Here is a 17477-nt window from a genome sequence, read left to right as displayed (position 1 = left end):
GGGAGAGTGAACAAGAAGGGCAGTGAAAAAGTGTGAGGAATGGATTACAGGCTTCAGGAGGGAATTAAAGGATTACAGGTGCGAGCAGGGAAGAAAGCGGAAAGGCAGGGCAGGCAGGGAAGGGCAGGGAGGAGTCTCAGCTTCAGGGGCAAGGGGTAGATCACCAGCAGGGGTCCAGGACCAAGGCCCCTGGACAGGTGGTGGTGCCTGCAGTGAACAGTGAACGGGACAGGAGAGGAGGTCCTGAGACCACGTAGGTCACTGCATGCATCCTTTCAAAAATAATGGAAAGCTAGATTTGTGCTTCTTAAAAACCATATCCTCTCCTCAGTCCTATGTGCGAAGTGCTTTTCTCCTCTGCTAGTGTAGGGGAGGGGCACCCTCTAAGCCACTTACTCCATTAGCTTCTTCGTTTTCTCGGGACCTCCTTTCCCTAAACCACCTTGGTCTTCCAGAAACCTTGAGGGGGGTTGTTGTTTATTTTTTTAGGAAAACATATTGATTGTTTGTTTAAGTCCCTGGACTATGATCAATCGAGGTGACAGTGCTCAAGGTCAGCTTTGTGCATCCCTGGCTGTAACAGGGCTCCTGTCCTGCCTGGATCAGGGAGGAGGAACGAGAGTGCCTTTGAGCCCCCACTCCTTCTCTAAGACGGTCACTCTCTGGTACCTAGAAGCCGAGGTAGAGAGAGCCAATCAGCACACATCATCTGCTGTCACCACAAATGCATAAAAGTCCTGCTGCTTTTGTTTGTTGGGGGCGCAACGTTGAACAAGTCTTAAAGTAAACAAGACATAATGCTTATAACGTCTCTGCCGGTTTCAGAACTCTGTTCCTTTGCAGGGGGGTGGCTTTGGCAATAGAAGTGTTAATGGATAATGCGGGAGGCCACCATCTGTTCTTTTGGCACGTGACAAGCGGGGGTCCTTGCTACATAAAAACAGTCTCCTTTTCAGCAGATGGATTTTGTCTGGTGCGATTCCTCCGTTCCTCCTATGCTCTGCTCCGATTGGCTTTTGGGGGGGTAATATTCAAGAAGCCAGCCAATAGGAGGGCACGCTGTGGGCAGGGAGAAAAGGCACAAGAAGAAGGGTATCCAGGCTGCCCCAGATTTTGTAAATAAGCCGAGGGTGAGAAGGAAGCCCAGGGCAGATCCTTGAGGGATCATTTCCTTTGCAGACACATCCCCTCATAAAAGTCATTGGGGTGCTTAGAACAGGATCCTTCTTTCTTGAACGCCCATGGGCATCCCCCCACCTCTGAGGTGGTGCCTACTGTTTTTACGTGCTTTACTCCCTCCTGGGACTCACCTGGGACTCATAGGGGAGAAATGCGATGTTGATTTCAGTCAGAGTCTTGATGACCTTGGCGGCTCGAGATTTGACCAGCTCGTTAAACAGGGCATCCGGACACGCTGCCAGGACGACAAAAGACAGTTGGTTTTCTCGTCGACTCTCAGGTTCGTTTTGAGGGTGTGCACAGCCCGCAGACTCTCTATTTTATCGGGGCTTTTAAAAGGCCACTGGGCTGCACAGGCAATCACACAATAGCCAGTCCTCCAAGGAGAAAACGGCGTGTAAAACCACCGGCAGGACCTCGAACACGTAACAGAAGGACAAGAGCAACAGATACGATTTAGAGACTGAGAACTAAAGAAATCCATTCTCTGATCTAAGGGAACCGCACAAAAGTACCACCAGCAGCAGAAGAGGCCGAGAAAAGACAAGGAAAGGGGCTGTAACCAAGCACATCTAGTGTGCTTTGGACAGATCAACACGTTTACAAAAATAAAATAAAACCACTGGGAAATATGATGCAGCTACTTCCCCCAGAATCTCGCACGGAGTCAACAGCCGGGAGACCCGCTTGGGGGTGGTGTCATGATTTCTGACGACTCTCCGGGGCCCCACAAATGGCTTCCGAGCACCAGAAATGTGGACTACTGTATGACTGACAAGTCTGCTACCCTGTGTCTTTGTTGCTCCTGCTCAGAGACTAGGCCAGTGTTTTATGCTTGAAATTTACATTTTCTTGATGGTGAGTTCTCTGTGTGTTTGGGGGTTTTTTGCCCCTAGAGCAAGAACATTCTAGACCTTACAAGAGGTGGTTGGTGCGCTTTGCTTTTTTTTTTTTTTAATCAGGAAGGACTACATGGCCTAGTATAGCGCTTCCTCGACCTGTGGGTCGCAACCCCTTTGGGGGTCGAACAACCCTTTCACAGGGGTCGCCCGAGTCATAGCAGTGGCAAAATGACAGTGATGAAGTAGCAACAAACATAATTTTATGGTTGGGGGGGTCACCACCACATGAGGAACTGTATGAAAGGGTCGTGGCATCAGGAAGGTTGAGAACCACTGGCCCGGTGGTTTGTATCTGTGTTTATTTTTGTCTCATATAACTGATCTTGCAAAGAAAATAGATCAGGACAATCCTATGAAAACAACCTGTCTCGTCCCTACTGATGGGACTTGGTCTGGGTTCAACCTTGCTGTGCAGGAACCTTAACTGAGAACTGCAGAGGGAACTTACAGTCAGTGAAGAAGACATGGGCAGCCCGGTACTTAGCAGTCGGTGGGTCTTTAAAGTCACTGATGAGAGAGTGGACAGACTACAGAAAGGGAGAAGAGAGAGACTGAATCCAATTCTCCAGGCAAACGGGACCCATTCCTGAACTACAGACAAGCTGTCTTCAAACTAACGCACAAAATAGCAGGGCATTTTCTATGCAAAATCCTAACGCTCATATTTGGCCATCGCTTAGTTTTGGCATCTGAACCTTAAGACTCTTTCAGCATTTAGATGAACCAAGGGCTGCTTTGTGCATTCCCGAACAATAATGCCAATTCTTTGGAGCCACGATTAGGGTTCCCAGAGAAGGGGACTTGTCAGAAATCTTCCAGGAGGTTCTCCTGATGAATTCTAGCAGCTTAGACACAGCTGCGGGAACCCACAGGTAAGCCAGCTTCCAAAGTGCAACCACTGCGGGGATTTCTACAGACGAAGAGACACCTAGACGAGCTAGCAAGCAAAAGCAACCAGGTGGACCTTGTTTGGATGCTTATTTAAAGCACAGTTTTTAAACAAAGATTCTGCTATATAAATTTGTATCATTACAAAATTAGGAGGCCATCAGGTACATTTGAACACCAAACTGGATGCTGGTGAAATAAATCTGAAAGCAGAAAACACCTGAGTTATGGAGGTAAAGTACATTAAGTGGCTCTCTGACCTGGAGATTACAAGAAGGGTGAGCGTGGGCCATCTAAGGCCACAGGAAGTCAGCTCCAGCTTTCTGAACAGCTTTGTCCTTCACAGACTTGAATGCACTCATTCATCCTCGCTACACCCCAACATCCCGCACATGCACCCCTCTGCCCGGCCCTCCCAGTTTGTGGGTTGTAATGCGCTAACATTAAAATTCTAAATCAAGCTTAATGCCGGCACATTGCAAACCCAAGGATAGGGTCGACCCTGCTCCTGTGGGTTTCCAAGACTGCAACTCTTTAGGGAGTGGAAGCCCCATCTTTCTCCCATGCTCTAACATAGCAGCATATTAAGTGTGCGCTTAATCTAAAAACATCAGGTCCTCCGGGCCCTGCTGATCCCGAGCCGGCTAATGCTCTTGTCAGGTGGACGACTTACCTTCTCAGAAGGGGTGATGAGATACACAGCCTCCAGACTGGGGAGAGGTTCTCTGCGCTTGTTGATATCTTCCACAACTAGACAACACAGTATCAGCCCATGGTGAGTAAGAACAGACAACTGGTGATCGTAAAGCTCGAAACAATCAGACAGGCGGGAGGAAAATCTACGTAGCTCGGGGGTGGGGTCGAGCAGAAGGGCCTTCCTCAAAGTCACCACATTCCTTGAAGGGGAACTCCACTGTCTCACGATACTCAGAACGTTGGAAAATCTGGAAAAGCGTACAGCCCTAAATCCTTGGCACTGGCCACTTAGTTTAATTAAATCCCTGATCTCTGAGTGAAGACGAAAAAACGCTACCCCATTCTGTAAAGAACAATTCTTGTACCTTGTCCTCCAGCGTTTTCTCCCTGCCCCAAATACACCCAGCTCATTTACACTGGCCATGCTGGGCGTTTGCCCGATTCACTCTGGGTAGTGAATGAATCCCTTCCAAACACTCCCTCCATATAGTCCAGTTCCTGGAAAGCGTTGAAGATGAAATATTGTATTTTGTTAGCGCAAGTCGTGGGGCATCTGATGTGTTCCTTTCCCTGCAGGCTGTGTCAGCTGCTTCACCTGGCAAGGTGAGCTTTTGGGTTAATCAGCATCTTAATAAGCACCCGAGCAAGCTCAGGCTGCTTAACCTGCGCTGTGCACTGTCTGCCTGTGCGGAAAGAGCAACGGAGCAATGGGACATGCTCCTGCACACAGGATTCAAGCAAACACACTATGTTAGGAGAATCTATTGCAACACGTATAAGGCTTTTCACTCCAAATAATGTTCAGCACCCTCGCCATCTCCTGTACCAGTGGGAATAACATTTGAATTGTACGACCTTGGAGAAGGGTCTGGGGAGTTAGCATGGAGTGGTGCACTTTTATCTGGCAGCGTGTGCACATCTTAAAAAGCTTTCCTTTAGGGTAGGGATGTGTGTGTATGTGTGTGCATCAGCCAAGTCCTCATGTCCATCGGGAAGTCAGTCTGTCACACACTGATGGATCAGGAGATAGTATAATTCTTTAGGAAATATAAAAAACATCTAACCAGAAGAAAGAGCAAAGCGATCAATCAAATAGTCTCACTCACAGTGACCCGACAGACAGGATTTCTGAGACCGAAACTCTATGGGAGCAGAAAGCCTCGTCTCTCTCGTGAGGAGCAGCAGGTGGTTTTGAACTGCTGGCCTTGCACTTAGCACCCCAACGCATAACCACTACACCAGCAGGGCTCCCGGTGTGCCACAATGGGGAGGACACAACTTTAGAGTACAGGAATGACACACTCGAAAGAGAGCCTATACATACCCATACGACGATAACCCAAGCATCTTCATAGCCGCCCTGCAGCAGGCACTCCACAAGTGCCCTCCCATCTCTGCTCAGTTTCTTTCCTCTCACCCAAGAGACTAGCCATCCTGGCTTCATCGCATTTCTTGCTTCTCTTCATGATTTTACCACCTAAACCTTTCAAACATGTTTAAAATGAAGTCACCCTACAGGGCCGCTATAAGTCGGCACAGACTCGATGGCAGAGTCTGGCTTCATATTTTAAGTGCTCTTCCACCTCTTGCTGCTTTTGCACAACATAATCTACCGGATTCGTTCATACTGTGTGGGGCTGAAGTCTGTTCATTTTCCTTACTGGTCAGTCATCGACTGTGTACCGGTGTACCGTCATTTGTCGAACCATGCTACACTTTTTTTCTTTACCCACTCTACTCCTGATGGACACTCTGCTCGCTTCCAATTTGGGGTTATTACGGAAAAGGCTCTGGGCACACGCCCACAACTGTATCCTGGTGCCGGGGTAGTGGATTATTGAACGTGGACCTTTTTCCTGCAGGCGTCTGGGTAAGAAGAGCGGGGAAGACACAGAAGATTCACCTATGGCTTCCCTGTGACAGCTAACCTGCGGGGTATAACATGAGCCCCCTGAGAAGCAGGAGGGGCGAATCTCCCTACCAAGAAGAGTAGAGCAAGCTGTCGTACCAAGCAGTACGGGTGCATCCTCTGGACCCCGAGATCCCTATGTCGTGAACCTCCTTGATCTATGAGACAGCTGTGATATCAGAGGAGCAGCCGCATCAGGACTGGAAGTCAGAGAAGGAGGCAGAGGGGTGGACTTCCTGGCCCACAGAGCAAATAAAACTGAGCACTTTGGAGGAGGAGGCTGGCTTGTGGAGTGGGTGGCTCTGGGCACTTAATTGGGGACCTGGCTTGCTGACTCATGTAGGTGGAGCTGGGTGCCTTCAGAGTGAGGCTGACTGGAGTGGGGTGTCTGCAGGCACTTAATTCGGGAGCTCGGTCCGTTGAGGCATGGAACTTGAGCTGAATGCCTTGGGGTTGAGGCTTACAGTAGGGGGACAGGCTTTGGAGGACTTATTAGCAGCCTTGAAAGAACGCCGTAACACATCTGATTGAGTATCTGTATCCCAGGCCTTTCTCACCTGCATTGTAACCTGCTAGCTTCCTTCTAAGTCCTATCATCAGAAGCATTGTCTGAGTCCTGTGTGGTCCCTGCAATGACTTACAGAATCTAGATAGAAAAGTAAGAGTTGTTGTGGCAGAACACACCTGGACACACACACCTGAGGTTCCTGAGGATATTTACAACTGTAGCCTGGATGGCCCAATAGGACGGGCATGCCTTCAACCTTTTTAGCTGCGGACAGGTCGCTACGTCAGCCAATTCTCCACCAGCTAGGAATTCTTATCAATCCACATCCTCACTGACACTTGACATTAAGCTTTAAATATTCCAATGTGATGCATGCACTGTGGTACCTCACACTGGTTTGAATCTGTAGCCCCCTGACTACAAAGGAGGGTAGACACTTTTCATGTTTGGATGCCTCCCCTGTTCAGGGGAGCAGTCTCTCCTGGCCTCACGATCAACTCTCCCTTTGTGCACTCCTTTCACAAGCATCTAGCACTATCTGAGCCGGGAGGGATCCAGTGGCAAACGAGCTAGCCTCGGGTCTCTATCAAGGAGCTTACGGTCCTCCGCGCAGGGCACGGCAAGACTCTAAAGCCCAAGCGCTAAGGATGGACAGGAGGCAAGTGCACTGCAGAGCAGAGCCCTGGACCAGGGGCCGGCGCGCGCACCACTCCAGCAGACCCTGTGCTCACTCGTTATCCCCTCCGTCATGATGTCCGTCATCTTGCAGCAGGAGGACAGCATCCTCATGCTGAGCTGATCGACCACCAACACCTGTGGGGGAGAGACCAGATTACAGGTGGCATGACCCCGCCTACAAATTCCCCCACGAGCCCACTACATCAGTCTCCAGACACCCAGGAGGCAGCACTAATGCTCTCTCCCACAGGCAGAAACTTGAAGAAACACACCTTCGCGTTGATCTCCCATATCAAACCTAACCTTCGCAGAATTAGAACTTACCCTCAAGGCTTTAATTATATCAACTTCGATCGGTTTTTCTTTTCTATGATAATCACTCAGAAAAATACAAAAACAAGCAATGTAACACCAACACCCACCCAACGGGCGAAGGATTCAGTGCGATGGAGTGAATCATACTGGGGAGTATTTTTTTCAGGGTGTGTGGGAGTTGGATGATTTTTGTGTCCTGGTCAGGGGTGGACTCATATCTGTCCATCAGGTCGCAGCCCGAGGACACCTCCTTGATGGCACAAGCCCGCTGGTATAAGAGTGTGAGACACTAGGAACCACCCTCTCTCTGCCCTGTCACCTTCCTGCGGGCTGTAACCCTGAGAGTGGCCAGGTTCCCAGCGACCTTAGCTCTGTATGACTGCATCCACTGGCCTGTGATCTTCTTGCGTACTGTGGCCTCGCATGTGGCTGCAACAGGAGTGTGGAGAGAGATGTGTGGACGAGTATTCCACTTGGGGCCTTAGGTTAAACTGGGCTGGGGCCGCCTCCGTGATATATAATTTTGATACAAAGCTCTTTCTTATACACAGATGAGTGTCACTGGATTTCTCTAGACAACTCGGCCTAACACAGGGCATAAACTTTTTAAAGGGGAGAATGATGCTGATTTGAGGCCTCCATGTATGGTAAAGAACGTAAGGACCTGTCCAACCTTCATTAAAGCACATACCTTCACCAGCAAGCACATGCATCCTCTGATGTAGCATATCTCCGCCCAGAAGGAAAACACTGCAGGCCCGGTCTAAACACTCTTAACCTGCCATTTCTTCCGCTTTCCTCTCTCCACTCAGCCCCCAGGGAGAGAGGAAGCTGTCAGTTAAAACTGGATGACCTGTCTTCTCTCGATAGAAGCACAGAAGGAGGTAACAGGCAATTCACACATCAGGGCAGAAAGTGGACCAGAAAGCTTTCCACTTCAGTACCAGAGCCAATTCAATTTCATTTCATGAGACTGTTTTCACAGGTCTACAAAGCCGTCACTGATGAGGAAGAACTGCATGATGCATTCCCACCTGAGGGCCCATCCTCCCCAGTGAGGAGTATTTGTGTTGGTGAAACCTGACACGCCAGGCTTCAGCATCTTACTATCCCAGGGAAATGGGTGGGTCTTGACTGCAGGAGGACTTGAGTGGGGATGGGGAGAATAGTTGGAATAAATCCTTTAACCAGAAAGCTCAAGTACAACTGCACGTCTCCTGGCCTGTATAAAGCTTATCCCTCCAAGACTCCTCATTACCAAGTAGCCCCGAAAGGGCCAAGTTCACAGCTTACCCACCCCTCCCGTCCCCCATGCTAGGAACCAAGGCACGGTCAATCTGGTTGACTTAAAATATTTATTGCATACGCATTCTTTTTTTCCAGCCTGGCTCCCAATGTTATAGAAATAAACACGGTAAGTAAAACATCTGTGTTTTACTTAGTTCCAGGTCAGTGTGGGCCGACCAGACCAGGGCTTTTCAAATTGTTGCGTGAGCCCAATTGTGTTTTAAGGCCACAAAGGAGTCAAAGGGTCTCTCCTCCAACTCCCTGCGCCCCCTTCCCCCAACTGTTGCAAGCAGAGTAGTTTCACCTTCTTTGTTTAACAGGTTCCAGGTGAGTCAAAGAGTCCCACTGCCCAACTAGGTCATCTGTCAGAGGGGCTTTATGACCAAGAGATTTCCTAACCAAGGTCACAGTACAGAGAGGCATGGGTCACCTTTCTCCGTCCAGAAGCTCATTTCTATTCTGGACACAGCAAAAGCCCTCACCCTCTGCCTGCGTGTTCACCCCCACCCCCACCCCCACCGTCTAGCTCACTCTTCAGGTGAGCTCACCTTTAAGACCACCGATTGTAATCTTTCACTCACCTTCCACTCCCCCTTCTTCTTCACCTTCTTTATCACATCATGCATGATCTCTAAAAGCGGAGACGGACAGGAAAGGAGGGAGGGAGGAAGAAAGAAGGGAGGGAGGAGGAAAGGAAAGATGAGAGGGAGTCAAAAAACCGTTTACTGTAGACTCAAGGGTTTCCAACACCTGAGGAATGGTTGCCCCTCTGTCCTCCCAGGTCTCTATGCAATTGAAGCAACGTTTCGGAACCTAGTCCTCCACCCCCAGAAGGCTAGCTCTTCTTGTTTCCTTAATTCAGGGATTCTCAAAACATTTTTTTTTTTATCTCAAGACCCCTTTACGCTCTTAAAAATGGAAGATCTCAAACGTCTTCGTTTATATGGGTAATGCCTGCTGATACGCGGCCACATTAGAAATTACATTGTGAATTTTCATAAAGTCCTTAATCCATTTAAACTAACAATACCTCCATCCTATATTAATATAAGCAATATTGTAATGATGAGTAACTATTTTCCATATACAAGAAAAGTTTGATGGGAATTCTGGCATCGTGTTATAATTTGGCAAGTCTCTAATGTCTGGACTCATAGAGGACAGCTGGATTCTCCTATCTGCCGCACACTCAATCGGTTGTAGTATCACACTTCACACAGCATCTGGAAAACTCCACTGGGCGCCGACAGAACGAGAGAGAACAAGTCTTCTAACGAGGCAGTTACAATACCTGCCCCCCTCTTGGAATCCGCAAAATGGTCTCAACTTTGAAAAGCACTTCCCTAAGTGAGTAAAGGATTGTGACCCCCAGGCCACCCAATCCCTCCTCAAGCTCCACAGAGAGATGTAAGGGGTTATGATTTCTTTCCAAATACCACACCTGTGGATACTCCATTTGAAGATTATGATTTTGGTAAAACCCTATTTCTACAACAGTGCAACTACCTGTGTGTCTACCAGCCTTTCAGGGGCCACAGGGAAGAGCAGTCTTGCCATTCTTTCTGAGCCAAAGTCAGTGCACAGGCCTGTTAGGGACGCCAAGGCCAAGGCTGTTGCTAGCACGCAATTCGTTTTTCTACCATTTAGGGCAATGGCTCCTAACTCTGCTTTGGGCCATCTTCAGTCATCAGAGGTGTTATTCTAAAAAGGTCAGAGTCTTCTCCCTTGATTAGTAGAAAGCCATTTATTGCAGTTAACTTGGAATACAGAAGAGCATAAGTTTACAAGTCACGTACCACTTACGTACTCGAAAAACCACCAGAAACATCCTCCTTCAGCTGCCAATTTAAAATGGATAACTTTTCAATTTACTCCTCATACATAGTCAAGATCATGCGCTCTCTATTGTCCTGCATTATATTTTTTCTCTTAACATACACAGGTCCCCATCTGCACAAAAATGCTTCCTAGGATTTTTAACACCCCGTTCACCATTTAGCTAATAGTTTTCTCAATAGCCATTCGGATTATTTCCCATGTGTTGGTGTGGTGAAAATTAGAGAGACACATCCAACTATCGGACGTTGGTAAGGTAAATTAGGTTTTCCAGGTGAGTACAACACAGGGAGAAAATATTCCCAATAAATGGCTAAGAAGGGAAAGGAGCACACAAAAGCCCCATTTTTAAAGCAGATAAGCAGAGGAAAATTAGAAAGCCTAATGACCAAGATGTTACTTTTGTTTCTCTGCAGACACGGAATGTCATGTAAAAGACAGACAGCAAGCAGAAGCTCATCTCTCGGCGGGACTGGGAACTCGCTCGGGCCGTGCGAGCTCCTTCAGTGGCGCAGACTGCTGTGCACGGGTTGCTGGGAGCCAAGGCAGGCTGGCGGCAGTCTCTGGTCCTCCCAAGTTTTCTGCAGTGAGCACGTACCACTTTGTGTTACGGGCAAATGCTCTAAAAGTAATGTTTGTGCCCTGGGCTTTTCTTTGCACAGATCGCTCTCTTCGGGGAGTTTTCTGGGGATGGATTCAATGGGCGAAAAAGGCAGACATGCTTTAGGGTTCTTGATCCATTCTGCTGAATGATTTTCTGAACAGCTCAGCTCACGTTCACACCAGAACTGTGTATAATGGCCCAACGTAGCCTACTCAGTAGTAAAGTAATACCTCAGGTTTATTTTAATCTTTGTTCCCATGATATCAGAAGATTATAAATTTCACTATCTTTGTTTGAATGTATTATATTATAGAGAACATTTTTCTTCCTTTGATCGCTGAATAAAATTAATTTAAACTCACTTTGGAAAAACTCCCTCAAGTCGCCTTTTGCTGGGAAGAGGCAGATACAATCGGGAGAGCAAACCAAGAAGCACAGGTGTTAAAAGACCAGACTGTCCACAGCAGAAGGACACCCTGCCCGCTGCTGGGCCGTCCTCATGACGGTGAGGTGTGAGCCCATGGTTGCTGCCCCTGTGATTGGGGAGGGCTGGTAGCCCACGCACAGGATTGGACAGCTGGCTAATCATACAAATGGGGTATGAGCTGGGGGTAGAGCTATCTAAGCAAGTTAGGTTTATAGAACCCTAAGGAGAGGACAGGTCAGTTTTGCCCTCCTGCTAGATTTAATGGGATCTAATCCCAGAAGTGGAGTGTGTCCTTTGGGCTCTGTGAGAGGGTCCCTGTGCTGAGACTCTTCTAGAGCCTGCAGACAAACAGACACATGAGATGGTGAGAAGTGGCGGCCGGGGAGTGGCAGCGGAGCCGTGAGATTGGTGTGAGATGAGAAGGCGATGGAGGGTGTACTGACAGATGAAGCCTGACAGCTGAGCGCTTTCTTGATTGAAGAACTGCATCCAGAGTGTTCCTCAGCCTGCTACTTCTCTCCTAAACTCCGTGATTGTGTGATACAATTCCTTTCCTACTTGGATCTCACTAACAGCTTCTACTGCTGCCCCCCCCCCCCACCGCCCCAAAACAGAATTGTTAACCCACCTGTGGACAATACGACGTCCCCTCACAGAAGGGTCACCAGGAAGGGATGAGTCCACCAGGGTGCAGTACAGCACCGATGAAATACACAATATTCCTCTGGTTCTTTGCAGCTTCCTCACCCCCCACTATCATGACCCCAATCCTGCCTTTCAGTTCAGTCTAGTCCGGAGCATGTCCACAGGAACAGACACATGGAATCCAGGTCAGATAAACCCCTCAGGAACAGAAATGGGAGTAGCAGTAATGGGAGGGTAGGGGAAGGCGGAGAGAGGAGGGGAGGAAGGGGGATGTGATCGCAACGATCAACACAGAACCACTCTGCTCCCCCAGGGGGACAAAGGAATATGGGTGGAGAGAGACAGCGGTTGGTGTAAGATGTGAAAATAATAGTAATTTATAATTTATCAGGGGGTCACAAGAGTAGGGTGGGGGGGCTGATACCACGGGCTCAAATTGAAAGCAAATGTTTAGAAAATGATGATGGCAGTGTATCTACAAATATACCTGATACAATTGATGTATGCACTGTTATAAGAACTGTAAGAGCCCCAAGAAAATGATCTTCAAAAAGAAAAAGAAAAAAACAGAACTGTTTTCTGGTTTTTGTTTCTTCATTAATGACAAGCTTTTTTACTTTTGCATAAAAATACACCTATTGTGAGAAAAACCTTGAGTTTGGTGTGGCCGCTGCATGAAGAAGCTAACACGGCAGAGTAGCAGAGAGCACCATAGGAAGGTCAGTTGGTAAAAAGACTGACCGGCACCTCACAGGAATCAGCCTGGGGCCCTTCCCCACTCGAGAGGCTTGGAGACCACTGATGCTACCAGGCTGTTTTTACAAATCCTTAAACATCACTACAAATAAAGTCTATTTAAAAACAAACAAACTGGGGGTTTCACAGGTTTTATTGTACAATGTGCTAAAAACCTCCTGAAACCTAGACTGCATACATGAACGTTGCCTGTCCCCAACCACGGAAAAAGAAATAAATTGGGAATAATTGCTGCGACCGCAATCCCTCCCAGCCATCCCTTTCCAAAACTGTCAGGGCATACATACATTTGTCCTGGGGATTGTGAATAGCCAATTCTAATCCTGCCCTACAGTTTTCTAATCCACTACTGGAAAGGAGACAAGGATTAGAGTCCTTTTAGCATTAAGAATCAAGTAGAGCTTGGGCTATTTCTGCACAAATAATCCCTGGCAATCATATTTTGCTTGTAAATCTTCCCTGGGTGGAGGGAAGCAGTGGGCCTTCTGAGGCTGGTCCTGGCCTGCAGATCTTATCTTGTCAACAGCCAAGATGCTGCCTTACCAACCCACCAAGGTTTCTGGAGACGTGCTGTGAAGACCAGAGGCAGCTACAGTCTCTCGATCATGGCCAAGGACCATACTTCAGGGGACCTGGCTTCCCCCATGGCAAAAGGGCTGTGAAAGTAGGTTTCTCCTCAAACACATCCTCTACATCAGCGTTCTCAACCTGCAGGTTGAGACCCCTTTGGGGGGTCGAACGACCCTTTCACAGGGGTCACCCAATTCATAACAGTAGCAAAATGACAGTGATGAAGTAGCAACGAAAATAGTTTTATGGTCACCACAACATGAGGAACTGTATGAAAGGGTCGCGGCATGAGGAAGGTTGAGAACCACTGCTCTCCATAATTCCACACTCCTGGAAAACTCTGGTATCAACAAATCCTTCTTAAAGTCTTGAGAAATCAGCCAGTGGTCTAAGCTTATCTGGAACATTGTCAGACACACCAACCATGGAGAGTCCCAGAATGCAGGTGGAAGGGCAACCGCAGGGGCCATTTATGGCTCGAAGTCTTTCCAGGCCTGGGGCTCACCCAGAAGCCTGTGCAGTAACATGCTCCGGGGTCCTCCGCGAAGCAGCTGACAGAGGATGCACACGGAAAGCCAAAGAAGCCTGGAGGCACACAGGTTAAGCGCTGGGCTGCCAGCAGACATGCCAGCCACTCTGAGGAAGCAGGAGTGACAAGACAGCCTGGGAGACTCTGTACGGCAGCTCCACTCAGCACAATGGGACTGCAATGAGTTGGAATTACCTTCATGGTAATGGACACTATATGGTTGGGTCTGAATCTTGGCAGAAATGTGAACGCAGGCAAAGTCCTCAAAACTGTGGGGGATTCACACATTCTACAACTCTGTAGCGCCAGGGCCCCCCCATTGCCAGGAACAGCTACACCAAGGGCCGGGGTTCTCCTGGCTGGAAGGAGAAGCGGAAGCCTTTTTGCCGGTGGCTTTAAGGAGTCTAAACTCAATACGAGAATCCCTGGTGGCACGGTGGTTACAAGATTGGTTGCAAATTGAAGGTCAGCAGTACCAACCCACTAGTCTCAACTAAGGGACAAAGATGTGGCACCTTCCAGTCTGTTCTTTAGGATCATGGTGAGTTGGAATGGACTCCACCGCAATGGGTTTGGGTTAAACAAGTTACCAATCCCACTCAAAACTCTGCCACCGCGCTGATTCTGACTCCTAGCCACCCTGCAGGACAGGGCAGAACTGCCCTCTGTGAGTTTCCGAGACTGTAGCTCTTTACAGGGTATGGAGCCTGTCTTTCTCCGGAGGACTGCCAGGGGTTTTGAATGGCGACTTCTCGGTCAGCAGCTCCCAGGGCTCGACTCTGCCACCTGTGCGGGGAATGCCACAATGATTCCAGCGCAGCCGTGTACGTCTCGTCTCTAGCACCACGGTGCTGCGCGTGCATACACCTGGTGATCCAGGCAAGGCTCCCTCCGCTGCTCGTGGTGAAGATGCAAGTGCAAGCCGGGTTCACATTCAAGGTCAGGAATTTACTGGGTGAAATCACCCGGTACACGTGTAACACTAGCTATGCTTCAGTTGCAAAAATTGAAGACGTAAGTAAAACCCGAAACAGTCAGATGCTTTGAAAGCCAGACTGTGTACGGTGGAGACCTGTCAGAGAAGGGAAATCCAACTATCTTCTGCTAAAGTTAGTGATAAAGTGGTAAGACTGCTCCCTGTCAACGGGGGAAAAGACAGTGCTGTTGAGTTCCAGCTCTCACGGGTTTCCTGCGCCTCGGTGGCCTGTCTTCCAAAATGTCTTGTAAAAACCTATTTACCTGAGCTCACAGTTACAACAGCAGCTGAAAATTAGATGGGAGCCATGGAGAGCAGCAAGCTTATGGTAATGAGGGAGGAAGCTAGGAACAGCTGCACAGCGAGAACTTATCAACATCACTGATTGCACATGCAGAAACTGTATATTCTCAACAACAGCAAATCCATTAGAAGTTTAAAAATGTCTAGCTAGTCCAGTGCTTGGCACATATAGTACCTATTGTGATGTCACTATACACCACAGGTTGCCAAACTTATTTGGCTTGCCACCTCCTTTTCAGGAAAAAAAAAATTACACAGTACCATTCTGACAATTAAAAACTTCCGTGATGACGCCCATAATGCAGGATGAAATGTAGGGTCTGCTTCTCCAGCCCAGCTGCCTTCCACCCCACCCACCCCCAATCATTCCAGCGCCCTCTAGGGGTCAGGACTGCCCACTTGGGGAACCACTGCAAGTGGCCCACTGTTTGATTCCTAAATCTGTAAGTCAAATTTGTACTTAAGTAGGAACACGTAGGTACAGTTCATATTTAACGTCAGTTAATCAAATGTCTGTCCTAGTATATGGTATAAAGTGTACCTATGTATAAAAGACATTAAGGAACTATGTCCACTTACACTAAAACATTTTTAACATAATAGAGTAGTAAGAATACTATTTTGATATCTGTTACAAAATAATACTTGTTTGAGGAAAGCTCTAGGAAGCAAAGCTATGGATAGAGTTATTAATATAGGTGTGCATTTATGTAAATATATTAATTCATTAAAATATAGGCATTAGCCTATGTACATATATTTATATGGCAATACATTGAGGAAGTAGACAGACTTTGGGCCTCTGCTCGAACACTCCCTCAAAGCAAGAACTTGCTTTCTGGCATTCTGTGATGCTCACTATCCTGACAGATTGCTGAAGACAAAATGGGCGCATAAGCAAATGTGGTGGGGAAAGAGGATGGTGCCCAGCTATCAAAAGATACAGCGTCTAGGGTCTTAAAGGCTTGAAGTTAATCAGTCATCTAGCAGGGAAGCAAATAAGCCCACCTGGAAGAAGCACACCAGCCTGTGCTATCATGAGGTATCAACAGAATCAGGTAACAGGCACCAGAAGACCCAAAACAAACAAACAAAATATTGTGAGAATGAGGGGGGCCAGAGCAGAGACCCCAAACCCATCTGTAGACAATAGGGCATCCCCTCACAGAAGGGTCACAAGGAAGGAAGAGTCAACCAGGGTGCAGTATAGCTATAGCACCAATGAAACACACAATATTCCTTGAGTTCTTTGAGGCTTCCTCACTGCCCCCCTCTCCCCTACTATCATGACCCCAGTCCTGCCTTTCAGTTCTGACTAGACCAGAGCATCTGCACTGGTGCAGATAAGAGCCCATGGCGCAGGGATCCAGGTCAGATAAGCCCCTCAGGAACAGGAATGGGAGCAGCGGGAGCAGGCGGGTCGGGAGAAAGGGGAGAGCGGAGGGAGGGGGAACTGATTGCAATGATCAATGCATATCCCCCTCCCAGGGGGATGGACAACAAAAATGTGGGTGAAAGGAGACAGCTGTGAGTATAAGATATGAAAACAATAATCATTTATAATTTATCAAGGGGTCATGAGGGTGGGGCTGGGGGAGGAAGGGAAAAGAGAGGAGCTGGTACCAAGGACTCAAATAGAAAGTAAATGTTCAGAAAATGATGACGGCAACGTATATACAAATATGCTTGATACAACTGATGTATGGAATATGATAAGAGCTGTAAGCTCCCAATAAAATGATTTTCAAAATAATAATGCCTGTTTGCTATTATAAATTATTGTATATTCTTAACAATGTAAAAGTCCCCTTAAAAAAATAGAGCAAAGAAGTAGGAGGCAAAAGCTATTTGAAGAGGTATAGCTAAAGGCATGTATATATGTAAATATATTAATTTATAATGAAAGGGATAGAGGCCGATTTACATATATTTATATGTTACATATTGGATAGCAGATGGACTTTGGGCCTCTACTCAAGGTCTCCCTTAGCACAAGAACATTTTGTTCTAATAACCTGGCACTCTTTGATACTCCCTTCCTGACACGATCACTGAAGACAAAACGGGTGCATAAGCAAATGAGAAGAAAGTGGATGGTGCGAGGCTATCAAAAGATGTAGCGTCTGGGGTCTTAAAGGCTGGAAGTTAAACAAGCAGCCAAGTAAAAGGGAAGCACATAAACCCACATGGGAGAAGCACACCAGCCAGTGTGATCATGAGGTGTCGATGGGATCAGGTATTAGGTACCAAAAGATCCAAAACAAACAATTATATCGATGTGAAAGAGGGAATTTGGAGTGGAGACCCAAAGCCCATCTGTAGACAATTGGACATCCCCCTCACAGAAGGGTTACAAGGAAGGGATGATTCAGCCATGATGCAGTATAGCTCCGATGAAACATACATCATCATTCCTCTAGTTCCTGAATGCTTCCTCCCCCAACTACCATGACCCAGTTCTACCTTACA

The 17477-nt window shown here is 47.7% G+C and overlaps 1 protein-coding gene across 3 annotated transcripts in view; it reads right to left on the bottom strand.

Annotated features, from left to right (window-relative positions):
* Positions 1-8993, bottom strand: part of STXBP1 (syntaxin binding protein 1) — a 35926-nt gene extending 26933 nt beyond the window's left edge. For all 3 annotated transcript variants that reach the window (XM_045288504.1, XM_045288503.1, XM_004713300.4), the window contains exons 1-5: positions 8944-8993; positions 6814-6895; positions 3643-3719; positions 2530-2608; positions 1311-1414 (exon numbers count right to left, since the gene is read on the bottom strand). In XM_045288504.1, the coding sequence (XP_045144439.1) occupies positions 1311-1414; positions 2530-2608; positions 3643-3719; positions 6814-6895; positions 8944-8988 (387 nt within the window). In that variant the 5' untranslated portion in view covers positions 8989-8993. The remainder of the gene's footprint in view (positions 1-1310; positions 1415-2529; positions 2609-3642; positions 3720-6813; positions 6896-8943) is intronic.
* Positions 8994-17477: the final 8484 nt, after the last annotated feature.

The sequence above is a fragment of the Echinops telfairi genome, unplaced genomic scaffold (genome assembly GCF_000313985.2).
Source record: "Echinops telfairi isolate 266 unplaced genomic scaffold, ASM31398v2 ScPeMD7_22;HRSCAF=79, whole genome shotgun sequence".
Lineage (NCBI taxonomy): Eukaryota > Metazoa > Chordata > Mammalia > Afrosoricida > Tenrecidae > Echinops > Echinops telfairi.
This window is presented reverse-complemented; position numbering and strand designations above follow the sequence as displayed.